We start from the raw sequence: 17,967 nt of genomic DNA on the forward strand, positions 1-17,967 counted from the left end.
GGTGACACATCGGTTCCTCCTGTTCAGAATATGAGAAGTGAAAATCTATGTCGGGAACCGAGGAGAGTCGCCGAGCGGCACAAAGTACAGAAATGGGCGCGTTTTGTGGCGAGGCCCCGTTGCCATTGTTCATAGCCCCCGGTTAACGTCAGGGCTGTAGAGTCGGGAATACAATAAACCAACTCCTTAATTTTGCCAGGGACTGACTTCGACTCCAGCTCCAACTATTTCATATACACTGATAAGCAAAAGGGTAACTTTTGACTTTCAGGCTCCAGATCTCAGCATCCTCTACAGCAGGGGTGGGGAACTTTTTTTCTGCCGGGGGCCATTTGGAAATTTCTACCACCCTTCGGGGGCCGCACAAAATTATCAATGTGAAAATGAGCCTGCTATATTTGGTCAAACAATTAATTAACTCACCCCTACTGTGGCGGCCGGAGCAGCTTCTCTTTGGTGTGGCTGTGATGTTTGATGATACTAATCATGTTGCTTCTCACAACTGCTTTTCCAGGTTTGTCTCGGTCTGGAGCGCAGTCAACGCTTTGTCATAATAATATTTGGTAAATCATATATATCACATAGGAGACGCTGTATATACATCACAGGAGACGCTGGAGGCACATATAACACATAGGAGACACTGGGACTGCTCTATATACATTACAGGAGTCACTGAAGGCACGTACATCACTGGAGGGGCTGGGGGCATATACATCACATAGAAAACGCTGGGACTGACGTATACACAACAGAAAGGAAACGCTGTTGCTGTGTATATACACATCACAGGAGACACTGGAGGCACATACATCACATGTGGAGCTGGGAACATATATATGCTCCTAGCTCCTCCTGTGACGTGATTGCCCACAGACCCTGCTGTGTTGTAAATGCCCACAGCCCCTCCTGTGTTGTGTATGTCCCCAGTGTCTCCTGTGATGTATATGCCCCCAGCATCTCCAATGTGATGTGTAAGTCACAGGAGATGCTGGAGGCAAACAACACAAGCGGGGCTGGGGCGCATACACATAACAAGAGACGCTGGGGGGCATGCACAACGCAAGAGGGGCTGGGGGGCATACACAACGCAAGAGGGGCTGGGGGGCATACACAACGCAAGAGGGGCTGGGGGGCATACACAACGCAAGAGGGGCTGGGGGCACAAAGACATCACTGACGGGGGCACAAACATCACTGGGGGAACACAACACTGGGGATGATACACAGCATTGGGAGGGCACACAGCATTGGGGGGGCTGCACACATCACCTGCAGAGTCCTGACATTACTGGAGAGCCACAAACCTGAGATGATACACAGCATGGGGTGAGGGACACAGCACTGATCGTTGCACACAACTCTGGGGGGATAGTACACAAAGTACTGGACGGGGAACAGAGTGCAGGCGCGCGCACACACAACGCCGGAGACAGTGAAGGCCGGAGGGCAGAGGGGCGGGCACACCGCTCCGGAGGACAGAGGGACGAGCACACCGCACAAGAGGACAGAGGGGCGGGCACACCGCTCCGGAGGACAGACTGACGAGTACACCGCACAAGAGGACAGAGGGGCGGACACACCGCTCCGGAGGACAGACTGACGAGCACACCGCACAAGAGGACAGAGGGGTAGGCACATCGCTCCGAAGAGGGCAGATCGCTCCGGAGGACAGAGGGGCGGGCACACCACACAAGAGGACAGATGGGCAGGCACATCGCTGCGAAGGGGGCAGAGGGGTGGGCACACAGCATGAGAGGACAGAGGGGCGGGCACATCGCTCCGAAGAGCAGAGGGACGGGTACACACCGCTGATCACACTAGCACTGGACAGCAGGAGAGCCCATTGGTTCGCCCAAACAGTGCATGTGGTCATTTAATGGGCCGGCGGCCCCAGCACTGCAGGCCGCGGGAATGAGCCTGGGGGCTGCATAACAGGTCATGGCGGGCTGCATGCGGCCCGCAGGGCGGAGGTTCCCCACCCCTGCTCTACAGCTTTGTGTGTGAGGCGACCTTCATTCTACAATGTGTCCACCCATATTCTGTCCACCGCCATTAACTTGAGAACGGCAGCAGCTACAGTTAGGTCCAGAAATCTTTGGACAGTGACACAATTTTGGCGAGTTGGGCTCTGCATGCCACCACATTGGATTTGAAATGAAATCTCTACAACAGAATTCAAGTGCAGATTGTAACGTTTAATTTGAAGGTTTGAACAAAAATATCTGATAGAAATTGTAGGAATTGTCACATTTCTTTACAAACACTCCACATTTAGGAGGTCAAAAGTAATTGGACAAATAAACCAAACCCAAACAAAATATTTTTATTTTCAATATTTTGTTGCGAATCCTTTGGAGGCAATCACTGCCTTAAGTCTGGAACCCATGGACATCACCAAACGCTGGGTTTCCTCCTTCTTAATGCTTTGCCAGGCCTTTACAGCCGCAGCCTTCAGGTCTTGCTTGCTTGTGGGTCTCTCCGTCTTAAGTCTGGATTTGAGCAAGTGAAATGCATGCTCAATTGGGTTAAGCCATAATATAGCTCCGGGACATCTTTACACTGCAGGGGGAGTGTGTTTACTCTACCAGTCCCTTCCCTCCTCCCTGTAGCTCCGGGACATCTTTACACTGCAGGGGGAGTGTGTTTACTCTACCAGTCCCTTCCCTCCTCCCTGTAGCTCCTGGATATCTTTACACTGCAGGGGGAGTGTGTTTACTCTACCAGTCCCTTCCCTCCTCCCTGTAGCTCCGGGACATCTTTACACTGCAGGGGGAGTGTGTTTACTCTACCAGTCCCTTCCCTCCTCCCTGTAGCTCCGGGACATCTTTACACTGCAGGGGGAGTGCTTATTCTACCAGTCCCTTCCCTCCTCCCTGTAGCTCCGGGACATCTTTACACTGCAGGGGGAGTGTGTTTACTCTACCAGTCCCTTCCCTCCTCCCTGTAGCTCCGGGACATCTTTACACTGCAGGGGGAGTGCTTATTCTACCAGTCCCTTCCCTCCTCCCTGTAGCTCCTGGACATCTTTACACTGCAGGGGGAGTGTGTTTACTCTACCAGTCCCTTCCCTCCTCCCTGTAGCTCCGGGACATCTTTACACTGCAGGGGGAGTGCTTATTCTACCAGTCCCTTCCCTCCTCCCTGTAGCTCTGGGACATCTTTACACTGCAGGGGGAGTGCTTATTCTACCAGTCCCTTCCCTCCTCCCTGTAGCTCTGGGACATCTTTACACTGCAGGGGGAGTGTGTTTACTCTACCAGTCCCTTCCCTCCTCCCTGTAGCTCCGGGACATCTTTACACTGCAGGGGGAGTGCTTATTCTACCAGTCCCTTCCCTCCTCCCTGTAGCTCTGGGACATCTTTACACTGCAGGGGGAGTGTGTTTACTCTACCAGTCCCTTCCCTCCTCCCTGTAGCTCCGGGACATCTTTACACTGCAGGGGGAGTGTGTTTACTCTACCAGTCCCTTCCCTCCTCCCTGTAGCTCTGGGACATCTTTACACTGCAGGGGGAGTGCTTATTCTACCAGTCCCTTCCCTCCTCCCTGTAGCTCTGGGACATCTTTACACTGCAGGGGGAGTGCTTATTCTACCAGTCCCTTCCCTCCTCCCTGTAGCTCTGGGACATCTTTACACTGCAGGGGGAGTGCTTATTCTACCAGTCCCTTCCCTCCTCCCTGTAGCTCTGGGACATCTTTACACTGCAGGGGGAGTGTGTTTACTCTACCAGTCCCTTCCCTCCTCCCTGTAGCTCCGGGACATCTTTACACTGCAGGGGGAGTGTGTTTACTCTACCAGTCCCTTCCCTCCTCCCTGTAGCTCCTGGATATCTTTACACTGCAGGGGGAGTGTGTTTACTCTACCAGTCCCTTCCCTCCTCCCTGTAGCTCCTGGATATCTTTACACTGCAGGGGGAGTGTGTTTACTCTACCAGTCCCTTCCCTCCTCCCTGTAGCTTCGGGACATCTTTACACTGCAGGGGGAGTGCTTATTCTACCAGTCCCTTCCCTCCTCCCTGTAGCTTCGGGACATCTTTACACTGCAGGGGGAGTGCTTATTCTACCAGTCCCTTCCCTCCTCCCTGTAGCTCTGGGACATCTTTACACTGCAGGGGGAGTGCTTATTCTACCAGTCCCTTCCCTCCTCCCTGTAGCTCTGGGACATCTTTACACTGCAGGGGGAGTGCTTATTCTACCAGTCCCTTCCCTCCTCCCTGTAGCTCTGGGACATCTTTACACTGCAGGGGGAGTGCTTATTCTACCAGTCCCTTCCCTCCTCCCTGTAGCTCTGGGACATCTTTACACTGCAGGGGGAGTGCTTATTCTACCAGTCCCTTCCCTCCTCCCTGTAGCTCTGGGACATCTTTACACTGCAGGGGGAGTGCTTATTCTACCAGTCCCTTCCCTCCTCCCTGTAGCTCTGGGACATCTTTACACTGCAGGGGGAGTGCTTATTCTACCAGTCCCTCCCCCCTCCTCCCTGTGGCTCTGTGACATCGCTGCAGGGGGTGGATCAGTAGCATAACAACCATGCCTGTTCCTTTTGGAGGAGGGCGCAGGCCTCTCCTCTTAGTCTGTAACGTCATCTAGATGGGCGGACCTAGGATAAGCAGAACCTTGTACTGCGCTCTGCTTATAGCGCTGGGCTATTGACACATGCGCACTGCATTGTAGCTAATTTCCGGCCAGGTGAAGAGGTGGGAGGTCTCCAGCCTTTAAAAGGATCCAGTGCAATATACATGTGCGGATCCTATTCAGCCCGATACTGACAGGGTGAGGTGCTGAGGTCCATTCTGCATTGACAGGAGGACCATCCGTCTACCATTTACAGTTCTCTGAGGGATCCTTTGGCAGGACACTGAAAACGTAAAGGTATTGTACCGGGGAACAGTATTGCTATGTCTATGTGATTTGCCTATGTGTCATCCTGGGCACACTTATGGCAGCATTTACAATATGTGGGTCTATCTGGCATTGTGTTTTTTACCTAGGTGACCTGGATTATGTGCATTGTCATGAGATGGTAACATCCCCTGATGAACCCCGAACAAAGTGGGGGAAACGCGTCGGGAATCTTCTGTGAGGTTGTTCTCCAGCAAGATAAGTTTACCCTACTGGGATTTAATTCTTACAGGTCCACTTTAATGCAGTTGGTCATCTGCACTGGGTAACAGATTTTTGACAGCTACCTGTTAACTCCTTCTCACCCTTTAGAGTGCATCTGAGGGGAGCATTTTTTACAACTACTCTGTATGGGGATTTCCCCTATGACCAACTAATATATTTAATACTAATTAGCATATTGACTATGCACCTAGTGTGATTGAATAATCCTGACTTCAGCACTAACCACACTTTCTGGGCTTTAGGTCAATTATTGACACACAGGCAGTTCTAGGGCCTACTAGGGATAGCCGACGAGGAGCGGGGGTGCCCGAAACATTATGGTGATTACCTCCGCGGCCAGGAAGGTGAAGGACTAGGGATCTATGACCTGGCCATTTTTTAACATCTTAGTTGATATTACAATTTCTATCAAAAAGAACCTCACTGGGCTATCCTTAATCTCCCTAGTCTGATATCCCCTTAGAGTATATCTAGCTCTGCACGACTGGATGTGTGTTCACTGACCGATATAGCTACATACAATGAGATATAGCTTGAACTTATAATTTTAATGTTTATAAATTAAAATTGTTTTTAGAGTAATCAGTTTTCAGTCTATTATCAATTGGGTTAAGATCTGGTGATTGACTTGGCCATTGCAGAATGTTCCACTTTTTTGCACTCATGAACTCCTGGGTAGCTTTGGCTGTATGTTTGGGGTCATTATCCATCTGTACTATGAAGCGCCGTCCGATCAACTTTGCGGCATTTGACTGAATCTGGGCTGAAAGTATATCCCGGTACACTTCAGAATTCATCCGGCTACTCTTGTCTGCTGTTATGTCATCAATAAACACAAGTGACCCAGTGCCATTGAAAGCCATGCATGCCCATGCCATCACGTTGCCTCCACCATGTTTTACAGAGGATGTGGTGTGCCTTGGATCATGTGCCGTTCCCTTTCTTCTCCACACTTTTTTCTTCCCATCATTCTGGTACAGGTTGATCTTTGTCTCATCTGTCCATAGAATACTTTTCCAGAACTGAGCTGGCTTCATGAGGTGTTTTTCAGCAAATGTAACTCTGGCCTGTCTATTTTTGGAATTGATGAATGGTTTGCATCTAGATGTGAACCCTTTGTATTTACTTTCATGGAGTCTTCTCTTTACTGTTGACTTAGAGACAGATACACCTACTTCACTGAGAGTGTTCTGGACTTCAGTTGATGTTGTGAACGGGTTCTTCTTCACCAATAATGAGCGCCATATGCGTGACCAGCATTCAATGTTTATGGGGGTCATGGGTTTCATACCATAGCATTTCTGTATGCAAGGTGTCGATTCGTATTGGATTGATGATGCCCTACAACTTTGTAATTCACTTTTTTTTCTCAATCTCGTTCCGTTTTCGAGATAAAAATGCTAAAGGCTGCTTTACACACAACAATATCGTTAGCGATGTGACATGCCCAGATCGTTCAAAAAACACAAAAAACCTGAGCTGAAACAATGTTCAGTAAACATGCAACATTAAGCATGTGAATTGCAGCCTTAAGACTAGAAAAAAAAACAAAGAGAAAATTGCATGAAAAATACCCTGACTATAAATAAATAAATTGCAAGTGCTTAATAACAGGGTACTTAGTGTATACATTTTTGCAAAAAGGTAAAAAGCTGTCTCACCTCATCACGGTGTACCCATCTGAGACAGTCCCTAACCTACTGAAGTTAAAAACATTATCAATACCTGACTTGTGTCATGTCAAACTCCAATATGAATGGTGGCAAGTGGTCAGCTGTGTCCCAGATTAAATACACAGTGAAGTGAGACGCAATTGCCCAGATCGTTGTTACGATTTGTCGAGATCGCACATAGGTCGTTTTGTAGCGGTCACATGTACACATCTCACAAACGGCGCTACATCGTTCAGTGATATATTGTTTGACCAAGGCGGTCGTGTGGATGTTGTTCATCGTTGGCAGGGTGTCAAACGTAGCAATATGTCTGCTGCGTTCCAAACGACGAACAATATTTTGAAACTGAACGACGTGTCAACGATCAACGATTTTCGCCCTATTTGCAATCGTTCGGAGTCGCATGTAGGTGTCACATGCAACAACGTCGCTAAATTGATGACGGAAGTGCGTCACGAAAACCGTGACCCCGATGACATATCGTCAGAATAAATCGTAGCATGTAAAGCTGCCTTAACTCCGTTGTTTTCCACCAGGTGTCGCTATAGTTGGTTTCATTGCATAGCACATGGCTACTTTACTATACCTAGACACCACTTCTATGCCTATAGCTGCCGCCGTTCTCAAGTTAATGGAGGTGGACAGGATATGGGTGGACACACTGTATAGACAATCATCTCGGCTTCTCATACATAAATTTCACTTGCAGCTATTTAGCTTATGATTGGTTATCCAGATTATTTTCATGTCACTGCATTGTTACTGTTTTGCTCCTAAAAATCTAAATTTTAATTTTTATTATTTTGTTAGTATTTTGTAAATCCACCTTTTGGATTTCAGCACTGCTTGAATCCTCTTGCTTTTGATCACATTCAAGCATGTCTCAACCAAAATCTGATCCCGGGTCTCTTCTACACATTTGCAGTGTTGGTGTATACTGAACGGCTCACTGTATACAGCTTTTTCTTCACCTCTACCCACAAGTGTTGGATTAGATTGAGGTCTGGGAACTGTGGGGACAATACAGCTCCTCTACTTCATTGTCATTGAACCATTTTTTCTCCAATCTCGCCGTATGCTTCAGGTCGTTCTCCTGCTGGAACACTATGTCGTCCTTTTCATACCCATAGTTCTCATCTTGTAGGTTACTCACACATAGCTTAGCATTGAGACCACCATCCATCCTGGTCAACTATCCAATGGCTTTGGCTGGTAACCCCCCTCCATATCATCAGGCTTTCTCCACTGAACTTTACAGTTCCTTCAGTTTCTCGTTCCATTCGCCCCTTTTTCTCTTGTTTCTTCCAGACTCATTTGCACCCATCAGAGCCGTCTATTGATTTTCTTACCATTGCTCCAAATCACCAATTTCCATTCTTCTACTGTCAACTTTTCATACTTTTTTGCAAACGCTAGCCAACGCTTCTTATGATGATATTGAAGTTGAGGCTTCTTCCCCTTTTTTTTTATTTTAGGCCACCATTCCAGACTTTTGCAATGTGTGTCTCTCGGTGCATGCATGGACGTCTGTGATCTCACTATTACGAAGCATATGAACCACCTCCACTGACCTTGTAATGAGCTGACTTGTTGACTCCGATATTTTGCCTGGACGTCCACCTTTTGGTTTTTGAATGGATGAATGGACTTCGTTTTGGATTCTTCCATTTCCCATGGCCTCACATGATGCAGTTTGGCAATTATATTGGCCAAGAGACTGCTGTTAATAAGCTGGTATCACGGGAATGTCGAGGTAACTGGAGCAGAGACCTTTAAATTGGCCCTTAGAGTAGGAACCCTGTGCTATCCCTTATCCTAGAAGTAGGTTTGATGGCAGCCAGGTCTGGACCGCCAGCGTGACCCTAACTCCTGTCTGAATTCTAATCTAACACCCCCTCTCCCCCACCCCAGGAGAGAGCCAGGACCGGAGAAGCAAACTCCAGAAATACCACAGACTTGGGAAAAAACAAATTCACCATGTCTGTGATATTTGTGACTCTGGATCTCTAAAAAGGGACTAGTATCACTGAAGCAATGCTGAGCTATATTCAGCGAGGAGTAAGTAGATCCATTACCTTTATAAAGAGTGAAGGCGGCTGAGCGTGGTCAAAGCAGCCTGAGCTCCTAACAGCAGTTCACAAAGCCAAGAGGAAATAACTCCGGCTGGACCGGACAGCATTGAAGCTAAAACAGCCGACGCCCGAGTCAGGCTAAGAAACTACGAGAGCTCAGGTTGTTTGTCAGACTCTGGTGTGAATAGAGTCCAACAATGCCATGATCCCCAGCGAGTGCAAAGCTGAACACCACATGACAGCCGGATGAGGCGGTTTCTCTTTTCTTGGGAAATGTTCTGCTCCTCTATTCAAACCAGTGATCTTTTGTTTGTGAATCAACCTAATAACACACAGTTATTAGGCAATGTGAGAATAGGTTGTCATTTGTAGTATACAGGAAGAAAAAGAAGCAAAAGAGTAACAATGCAGTGACATGACAAGAATCTGCATAACTAATTATATTTTATAGCCACAAGAACCATTAGGGACGGTGTTTAACCTAAAAAGCTAGACTTTATTTCTTCATATAAAAAAATATATATATTAACAATTACATGTGTCAAGCAAGGTTGTAATCACACTGGACATGTCAACATACTCATATTATACCAGTAACTCCACATTACCGCAACTACCACTGGAGGAAAATACTGTTTGTGTAACTAAACTCAATCAAGTCACTGTTACAATTTTCCCTGGCATCTATATTCCGATTTTCACAATTACAATTAATTCTACCTGAACAATTCTGAATGATACCAACAACAATGAAAGTGAGACCTGGATGATTACTTTGCCAGCAGGGTAACTCCCAGTAACCGGGCGTCCCCGCTGCCAGACATTGTTTCCCCAAAAAGATTAATGCAGCCCACGGTGATGTAGAGATACACTGACCTGACTTAGTACTGGTGTGACCGTCCGTTGTCCCGACGCGCGTTTCCCTACTTCTTCAGGGGACGTCAGGGGACGTTGTTTTGGGGAAACAATGTCTGGCAGCGGGGACGCCCGGTTACTGGGAGTTACCCTGCTGGCAAAGTAATCATCCAGGTCTCACTTTCATTGTTGTTGGTATCATTCAGAATTGTTCAGGTAGAATTAATTGTAATTGTGAAAATCGGAATATAGATGCCAGGGAAAATTGTAACAGTGACTTGATTGAGTTTAGTTACACAAACAGTATTTTCCTCCAGTGGTAGTTGCGGTAATGTGGAGTTACTGGTATAATATGAGTATGTTGACATGTCCAGTGTGATTACAACCTTGCTTGACACATGTAATTGTTAATATATATATATTTTTTTATATGAAGAAATAAAGTCTAGCTTTTTAGGTTAAACACCGTCCCTAATGGTTCTTGTGGCTATAAAGTGTTTTTGGTGTAAAACCTGAGTATGAGGGTCATAGAATTTGGACAATTGATGTACATAACTAATTATATGCTGAATAGCTGCAAGTGAATTTTATGTATGAGAAGCCAAGATGATTGTCTATAGAATGAAGGTTGTCTCAAGTTTGATGCTTAAGTGGATGGAGAGATATGGAGCCTGAAAGTCACAAGTACAAAACATTGCTACCCTTTTGCTCGTCAGTGTGTAACTGATGTGTAATTCATAGTTCATTTTCTTTCGGTCTTTACAGGAAAAACTTCACTACTGATCACTATCACGTGCTGATAATGCAGCAAAGATTCATCTTATCTAAAATCCTTTTTTCATTTAATGGATGTTACAGAAACAGCTTAGTGTAGCTGCGCCCCGCTGTCCCCGTAACTGCCAGCCCGGTGGTCGGTAACTTCTGCCGGGTTTTCTCATCACAGCTTGGAAGTGATGTGATGGGAATAACCCTCGAACTCTCCTTCTCCTTCTCTTCGGTCTCCCTTTTTTTCCCCCTCTCCCATTTTTTTTCCCCACTCTGGCTTGTTTCTCCCTCCTCTGGCTTGTGTCTTCCCCCCCCCTTCTAACTTGTTTTTTTCCCCCTTTGGCTTGTTCCCCCCCCTCTGGCTTGTTTTCCCCCCCTCTGGTTTGTTTTCCCCCCCCTCTGGTTTGTTTTCCCCCCCTCTGGTTTGTTTTCCCCCTCCTCTGGCTTCTTTTCCCCTCCTCTGGTTTGGTTTTCACCCCCTCTGGCTTGTTTTCACCCCCTCTGGCTTGATTTCCCTCCCGCTGGCTTGTTTTCCCTCCCGCTGGCTTGTTTTCCCTCACTCTGGCTTGTTTTCTCCCTCCTCTGGCTTGTTTCCCCCCCTCTGGCTTGTTTCCCCCCCCTCTGGCTTGTTTCCCCTCCTCTGGCTTGTTTCCCCTCCTCTGGCTTGTTCCCCCCCTTCTTTAGACATGGAGAGAGAGACCGGGCATGGAGGGACTGGTCGCTTCATTTATGCTGACAGTCATCGCTTCTAATTTATAATGATGACTTTTATATTGTGTTTCACAGTTGTCGCTTCTTTTCCAGGTGATGGGGCCAGCTTCCAGAATTACAACCAGACCTTATACAGACCTCCTACATTTAGCATGGGTAAAGCCCTACTAGAAGCTGCCCATGTCTGTTTGCACAAGAATAGAGCCTCGTTTTTTTTCCAATTAAAAATATCTGAACGCTAAATACACTTATTAAGAGCTGTATATTTTGTGAAGGGAAAAAGCTGTAATCCAGTTCAAGGAGAGCAGATGGAACTTATGCCATTTTTTCAAAAAGCATGCGGTATAACAAAGTATTGCCTTCGGCATCATTTCCGACTCCGCCATTGTCTCTGGCTCCTTTCAGTAGAAATAATGCTATTAACCTCTTACCGACATTGGACGAACTGGGTACGTGCTGCGTCATGTCGATATACTCACCACCGGCTGCCACGGGTGGCCGGCGGTGAGTCCCGCACATGTCAACTGATTTGAACAGCTGACATGTGTGCCTATCAAGCACAAGTGGATCTGCTTTCCATTCGTGCCTGTTAACTCCTTGCACCGCGCTGTACATCCGAGTTGCGGTAAGCACTGACTCACCCGGCGCCATCGGAAGGGACGCGATTACATGGAGCCGATGGTTGCCATGGTAGCACAGGGTGATGACTCCTGTAGCTATCATGAGTCACTCCCTCTTACACCCGGCAGAGCGCCGTGTGTGAGAGGAGAGCTGCTTTTCTGCAGATCTGAGCAATGCTGCTCTGATCAACAGAAAGGAACCAGTGATCAGACTGCTGATCCTTATAGCCCCCTAGGGGGACTGGTAAAAAAAAAAGTTAAAAAAAGTTTTCAAAAACCTAAAAGTTGAAATCCCTCCCCATTAAAAGTTAATAGGGTTAAAAAAAAAATATACACACATTTGGTATCGCCGCATTCAGAAATGCCCGATCTATCAAAATATAAAATCAATTAATCTGATCAGTAAACTGCATAGTGGCAAAAAAAATGCCAAAATTCTGGTTTTGGTCACTGCAAAATTTGCACAAAATTCAATAACAGGCGATCAAAATGTAGCATCTGCACAAAATGGTACCGTTAAAAACGCCAGCTTGAAACACATAATAAGCCATCACTGAGCCACAGATCCCGAAAAATTAGAACACTACGGTTTTCGGAAAATGGCGTAAACGGGCTCCACTATTTTTGGACAAGTGCCTGAATTTTTTTTAACCCCTTAGAGAAAAGTAAACGTATACATATTTGGTGTCAACGAACTCGCACTGACCTCAGGCATCACAGCAACACATCAGTTTTACCATATAGTGAACGCAGTGATTAAAATACCCCAAAAACAATTGTGCAATCACACTTCTCTTTCCAATTTTTACGCACTTGGAATTTTTTTCTGGTTTCCAATACACTATATGGTAAAACTTATGTTTTCAAGTACAACTCGTCCTGCAAAAAATAAGCCCTCATTTGACAAGATTGACGGAAAAATAAAAAAGTTACAGCTCTCGGAAGAGGGGGAGCAAAAACCAAGAACGGAAAATCGCCCATGGTGAAGGGGTTAACTGCGATATGCGATGTATCTGCAAGTTAATAGCATTACTAACCTGCTCTGCACCTGCATGTAGCTGAATGCTGCGGAGAGAAAACAAACTTTATTTTCCCTGGCAGCATTCTGGGTTGGCGCCGGCACGAGTTCAGTCATCGCTCTGTAACTGCGGTCCCGGCCCTGACTGACGCCCTCTGCATTGGGCCAGATGTCAGTCTGCCTGACCACTCGTAATGACAGAGACAACACTTAGTGGTCAAACCATGAATATCTAAGCTACTGCAATGCCCTAAATGAGGGAAGAGACAGCGAATCTGAAGAGCTATACTACATTTCTAATACTTCATTTTGAGAATAATTTTACATCTGCTGCATATTTGTATAGGACTTTGCAGATGGGAATACCCCTTTATGGTTCCTCAGGAGATCATTTTGCAGGAAAAGGTGAGTTCCGGCTTCCAAGGTATAATCCAGCTTCTGATCTGGTATAAAAAAGTAGACCGCTTCCTCATCGTCATGGGAATATAATTGAAGAATATATTGGAGAGAAGGAGGCGCTGAGTGAAAAAACGGCGCTGGATTTCTTTCAGGTGCTGGAGGCCGTGCAGCGCTATGGCATTGACAACATTCTGGAGGACCTGCAGACCTTCAAGCTAAAGCTGATAGACTTTGGCGCTGGAGCATTGTTGGTGGACAAGGAGTATACAGACCTTTGTGGATTCAAGCATTTCTGCCCTCCAGAATGGCTCAAATACAAGAGATATTATGGAATGTTCACACCAGTGTGGTCTTTGGGTGTCCTTGTACATCAAATCCTCCATGGGGATATTCCTTAAGATTGAAGAGGATAGCAAGCTACATTTCAGCAGGATGATGGCATAGCAGTCTGAAATAACCTTCTTCATCCATCTAGCTACAGAAGCTGCCTTCCCCACGTTGAGATCTTGGAACTGAAGAATTAAGGAATCCGAGGATCTGAAACTTCCGCATATTTCCTATGTAAGTCAGGACCGCTCTTTCTCGTCTAGGAGATGAAGCCTAGCTCGGGCTGAGGACAGATTACACGCTTGATTAATATTCAAGTTGGTGCTAAAACCAGGAAAGGTACGTAAAATTAAACAGTCCTGTTTACCTCTTTAATAAGGTTCCCTGGAAGAGAGCTTGAATCTCACTTATGCTTCTAGCAGAAGTTATAGCCATCAAAGATGAAGCTTTCCAAGAGAAGAGCTTCAAATCTGCTTCCCCTAGAGCAGTGTTTCTCAATTCCAGTCCTCAAGACGATGGAATTATTCCCTATCTAACATTGAGGAAAACCTGAAAACATGACCTGTTGGTGGGTCCTGAGGACTGGAGTTGAGAAACACTGCCCTAGAGGCTCAAAGGGAGGATGTGCCAGACCCTCCAATACTGTAGGAAGGTCCCAAAGAGGAGATATATTCTTTGACGTACCTGACTTCCAGATAATGTCTCCTCCAAAAGAAAATTGATCGCTGAGAAATGGACCTTCAGCGTATTCAGCTTCAGGCCTCTACTGAATCCTTTTTGCAGGAACTTCAAAACATTGGGAAGATCAGGAGCAGAATGGAAACCTCCCTAACACCCGGCCTTAAATCTGCTGAAACACCCGACCATAAACTTTATTGATTTTTTTTTTTATAAAGGGGTTGGGGATCAATTACGACCTCCCTGCAGGAGGAAAGCAGCTGGTCCTATTTGCGATTAGCCCGGCTGGAGTTTTTTTGGGGAGGGAATGAAGTAAACTTTTTCAGTCAAGTTATAGTTGGATATTTTTTTACACAGGAACAAACGGTGAGGACAGAAGCTGAGGCCTCTCTTTCAGGGGTCTGTGAAAACAATTGTTTCACCACCTGGGGCAGAAAAGCTTGTTGATGGTGGAGGCGAAGATGACGGTGGAAGCATTACTTTCTTGAACAGCATACTTTTTGAAAAAAATTCCTTAACTTCCAGTAGCTCCGTTCCCCTTAATCTGGAGGATAGTTTTCTCCTCACTGCTGTTTCTAAAGCTGCCTTAAGAAAATGTCCTATATTCATAGAGCTGTAGATGAGAGTATTTGGCATTCATATATTTCTTAATTGCAATAACTGAGGCTCTGAGGTTTCTGGGTTTGCATCACCCAAAAAAATCCAGCTAGGCAAAGTATCACTTCCCTCCAAGAGGAGGAAAACAAATCTACACACCGTGTCCCTAAAAAATCCAGCATAGCTAATTGCAAAAGGACCAGGTTTTTCCTCCTCTTGCAGGAGGTGATACTTTGTCCTTAATGCAATTAGCCTGGCTGGAATTTTTTGGGGAAAAGGAATGAGGTACATTTTTTCACTTAAGTTATAGTTAGATACTTTTTGCACAGGAGCAAATCGTGAGGAAAAAAGCTGAAGCCTCTACCTCAAGGGGCTGTCAATACATTTGTTTTCACCGCCAGGGGTAGGAGAAATTGATAGTGGTTGACGAAGCGGAGATGATGGTGGGAAAAGGAGGTCATTAAGGTGGAGGAGGCAATACTGTTTTGATAAAAAAAAAAATAAAAAAAATGGCTTAAGCTTGAGTAACTATGTTTCCCTTCATCTGGAGGAAAGTTTTTCCCTTCACTGATTTCTCTAAAGCTTGCCTTTAGCAAATGACCTTTCTTTATAGAGCTCTAGTTGAGCGTATTGGCATTCATATATTTCTTATTTGCAATAACTGAGGCTCTGACCCTGTAGGAACAGGCACGGGTAGCTTCTATTAGAGCTTTGCTCCTGTCTGATTGTACTTCTGGAAGCTGGCCTCATTATCTGCCAAAAAAACAATAACTTGGAAACCTAATTTGAAAGTCATGGGTGCGGGAGAGACTTGTGTATCCGTGCTGGTCCATGATAAACCTGGAACAGGTCAACCCCTATTCATAATGACCAATTCAATAAAGATAAAGGGAACCTGTCCTCAGAGATAATCCTCTTAACCTGCAGATATGAGGTTAATCTGCGTTTCTCACCTGCCCAATGCCTGCAAAAACGCAGCGGGGAGAAAATGAACTTTATTCTCCCCGACAGCATTTGGTTTGCTAGATCGCAGTAGACCATTTTCTTTGTCTATTCTATCTAAATGTGGAAATTCCCTTTTGTGTTGTAGAAAAAAATCACATCCAATCTATATTTCATCCTTATAGGAAATCCTTGTGAGAATAACAGTTTGTCAATAAATTGTAAAAAAGAAGATATTGGGAATCCCTCTAAAGGAGAAAACCTCATTACCCTTCATTTACATCCTGGACTTCGCGATACTTCACCATCATATAATCCCCCTACTCATGAGGAACCCTCTTCTAAGCAATCTCAGATTGATACCACAATTCCAGGTGACAAAGAGGAGCCAAGATTTCAGTGTGACAAGCAACTTACTAAAAGCTCAAATTTTGCAACACAAAGAAAGCACAAAGACAAGCCATACTCCTGTTCAGAATGTGGGAAATGCTTTACAAATAATTCAGAATTTGCTAGACATGAGAGAATTCACACACGAGAAAAGCCATTTTTGTGTTCACTATGTGGGAAATCCTTCACAGATAAAGAGATTCTTACTAGACATCAGAGAAGTCATACAGGAGAGAAGCCGTATTCATGTTCAGATTGTGGGAAATGTTTTAAACATAAAACACATCTTAATAAACATCAAAGAATTCACACAGGGGAGACACTATTTTCATGTTTGCAATGTGGAAGGTGCTTTCAAAACAAGTATAATCTTCTTACACATCAGAGAAGTCACACAAAAAAGTCGAATTCATGTTCAGAATGTAAGAAGTGCTTTACAAATAAATCATATCTTGCGACACACAAACGAATTCACACAGGAGAGAGGCCGTATTCATGTTCAGACTGTGGGAAATCTTTTTTACATAAGGTAAGTCTTGTGACACATGAGAGACTTCACACAGGAGAGAAGCCATATTCATGTTCAGAATGTGGGAAATGTTTTATACAAAAATCAAGTCTTGTGACACACGAGAGAAGTCACACAGGAGAGAAGCCATTTTCTTGTTCAGAATGTGGGAAATCTTTTACAAGTAAATCAAGTCTTGTGGCACATGACAGAATTCACACAGGAGAAAAGCCGTATTCATGTTCAGAATGTGGAAAATGCTTTACATATAAATCAATGCTTGTGACACACGAGAGAAATCACACAGGAGAGATGCCGTATTCATGTTCAGAGTGTGGGAAATATTTTATACATAAATCACTTCTTAATAAACATCAAAAAATTCATACAGGGGAGAAACTATTTTCATGTTTGCAATGTGGAAAGTGCTTTAAAAATAAATCTACTCTTCGTATACATCAGAGAATTCACACAGGAGAAAAGCCATATTCATGTTCAGAATGTGAGAAATGCTTTACAAATCAATCAAATTTTGTGAAACACAGGCGAATTCACACAGGAGAGAAGCCGTATTCATGTTCAGAATGTGGGAAATCTTTTACAAGTAAATCAAGTCTTGTGACACACGAGAGAAGTCACACAGGAGAGAGACAATATTCATGTTCAGAATGTGGAAAATCCTTTAGAAGTAAATTAGGTCTTGTGCTACATCAAAGAAGTCACACAGGAGAGAAGCCATATTCATGTTCAGAATGTGGGAAATCTTTTATACATAAATCAAGTCTTGTGAGACACGAGAGACTTCACACAGGAGAGAGGCCATATTTATGTTCAGAATGTGGGAAATGTTTTATAAGTAAATCAGATCTTTTGAAGCATAAGAGAAGTCGCACAGGAGAAAAGCCGTATTTATGTTCACACTGTGAGAAATGCTTTAAAGAGAAATCAAATCTTGTGAGACATGAGAAGACACACAGCAGAGATTAATGTTCAGAATGGGGGAAATCTTTTATGCAGTGCCTTGCGAAAGTATTTGGCTCCCTTGATTTTTTTCAACCTTTTCCCACATTTCAGGCTTCAAACATAAAGATACAAATTTTAATTTTATGGTGAAGAATCAACAAGTAAACACAATTGTGAAGTAGAACGAAATTTATTGCTTATTTTAAACTTTTTTTAAAAAATAACTGAAAATTGGGGCGTGCAATATTATTCGTCCCCTTTAATACTTTGTAGCGCCCCCTTTTGCTGTGATTACAGCACAAGTCTCTTGGGGTATGTCTCT

General features: G+C 44.9%; 1 protein-coding gene across 1 annotated transcript in view; it reads left to right on the forward strand.

The window, feature by feature from the left end:
• Positions 1 to 17,720, forward strand: part of LOC142258008 (uncharacterized) — a 496,305-nt gene extending 478,585 nt beyond the window's left edge. Inside the window, 1 exon segment of the mRNA XM_075330413.1 lies at positions 16,261 to 17,720. Coding sequence (XP_075186528.1) covers positions 16,261 to 17,669 — 1,409 coding nt within the window. The 3' untranslated portion in view covers positions 17,670 to 17,720.
• The last annotated feature ends 247 nt before the right edge of the window (positions 17,721 to 17,967 follow it).

The sequence above is a fragment of the Anomaloglossus baeobatrachus genome, chromosome 1, assembly GCF_048569485.1.
Source record: "Anomaloglossus baeobatrachus isolate aAnoBae1 chromosome 1, aAnoBae1.hap1, whole genome shotgun sequence".
In the NCBI taxonomy this organism is placed as follows: domain Eukaryota; kingdom Metazoa; phylum Chordata; class Amphibia; order Anura; family Aromobatidae; genus Anomaloglossus; species Anomaloglossus baeobatrachus.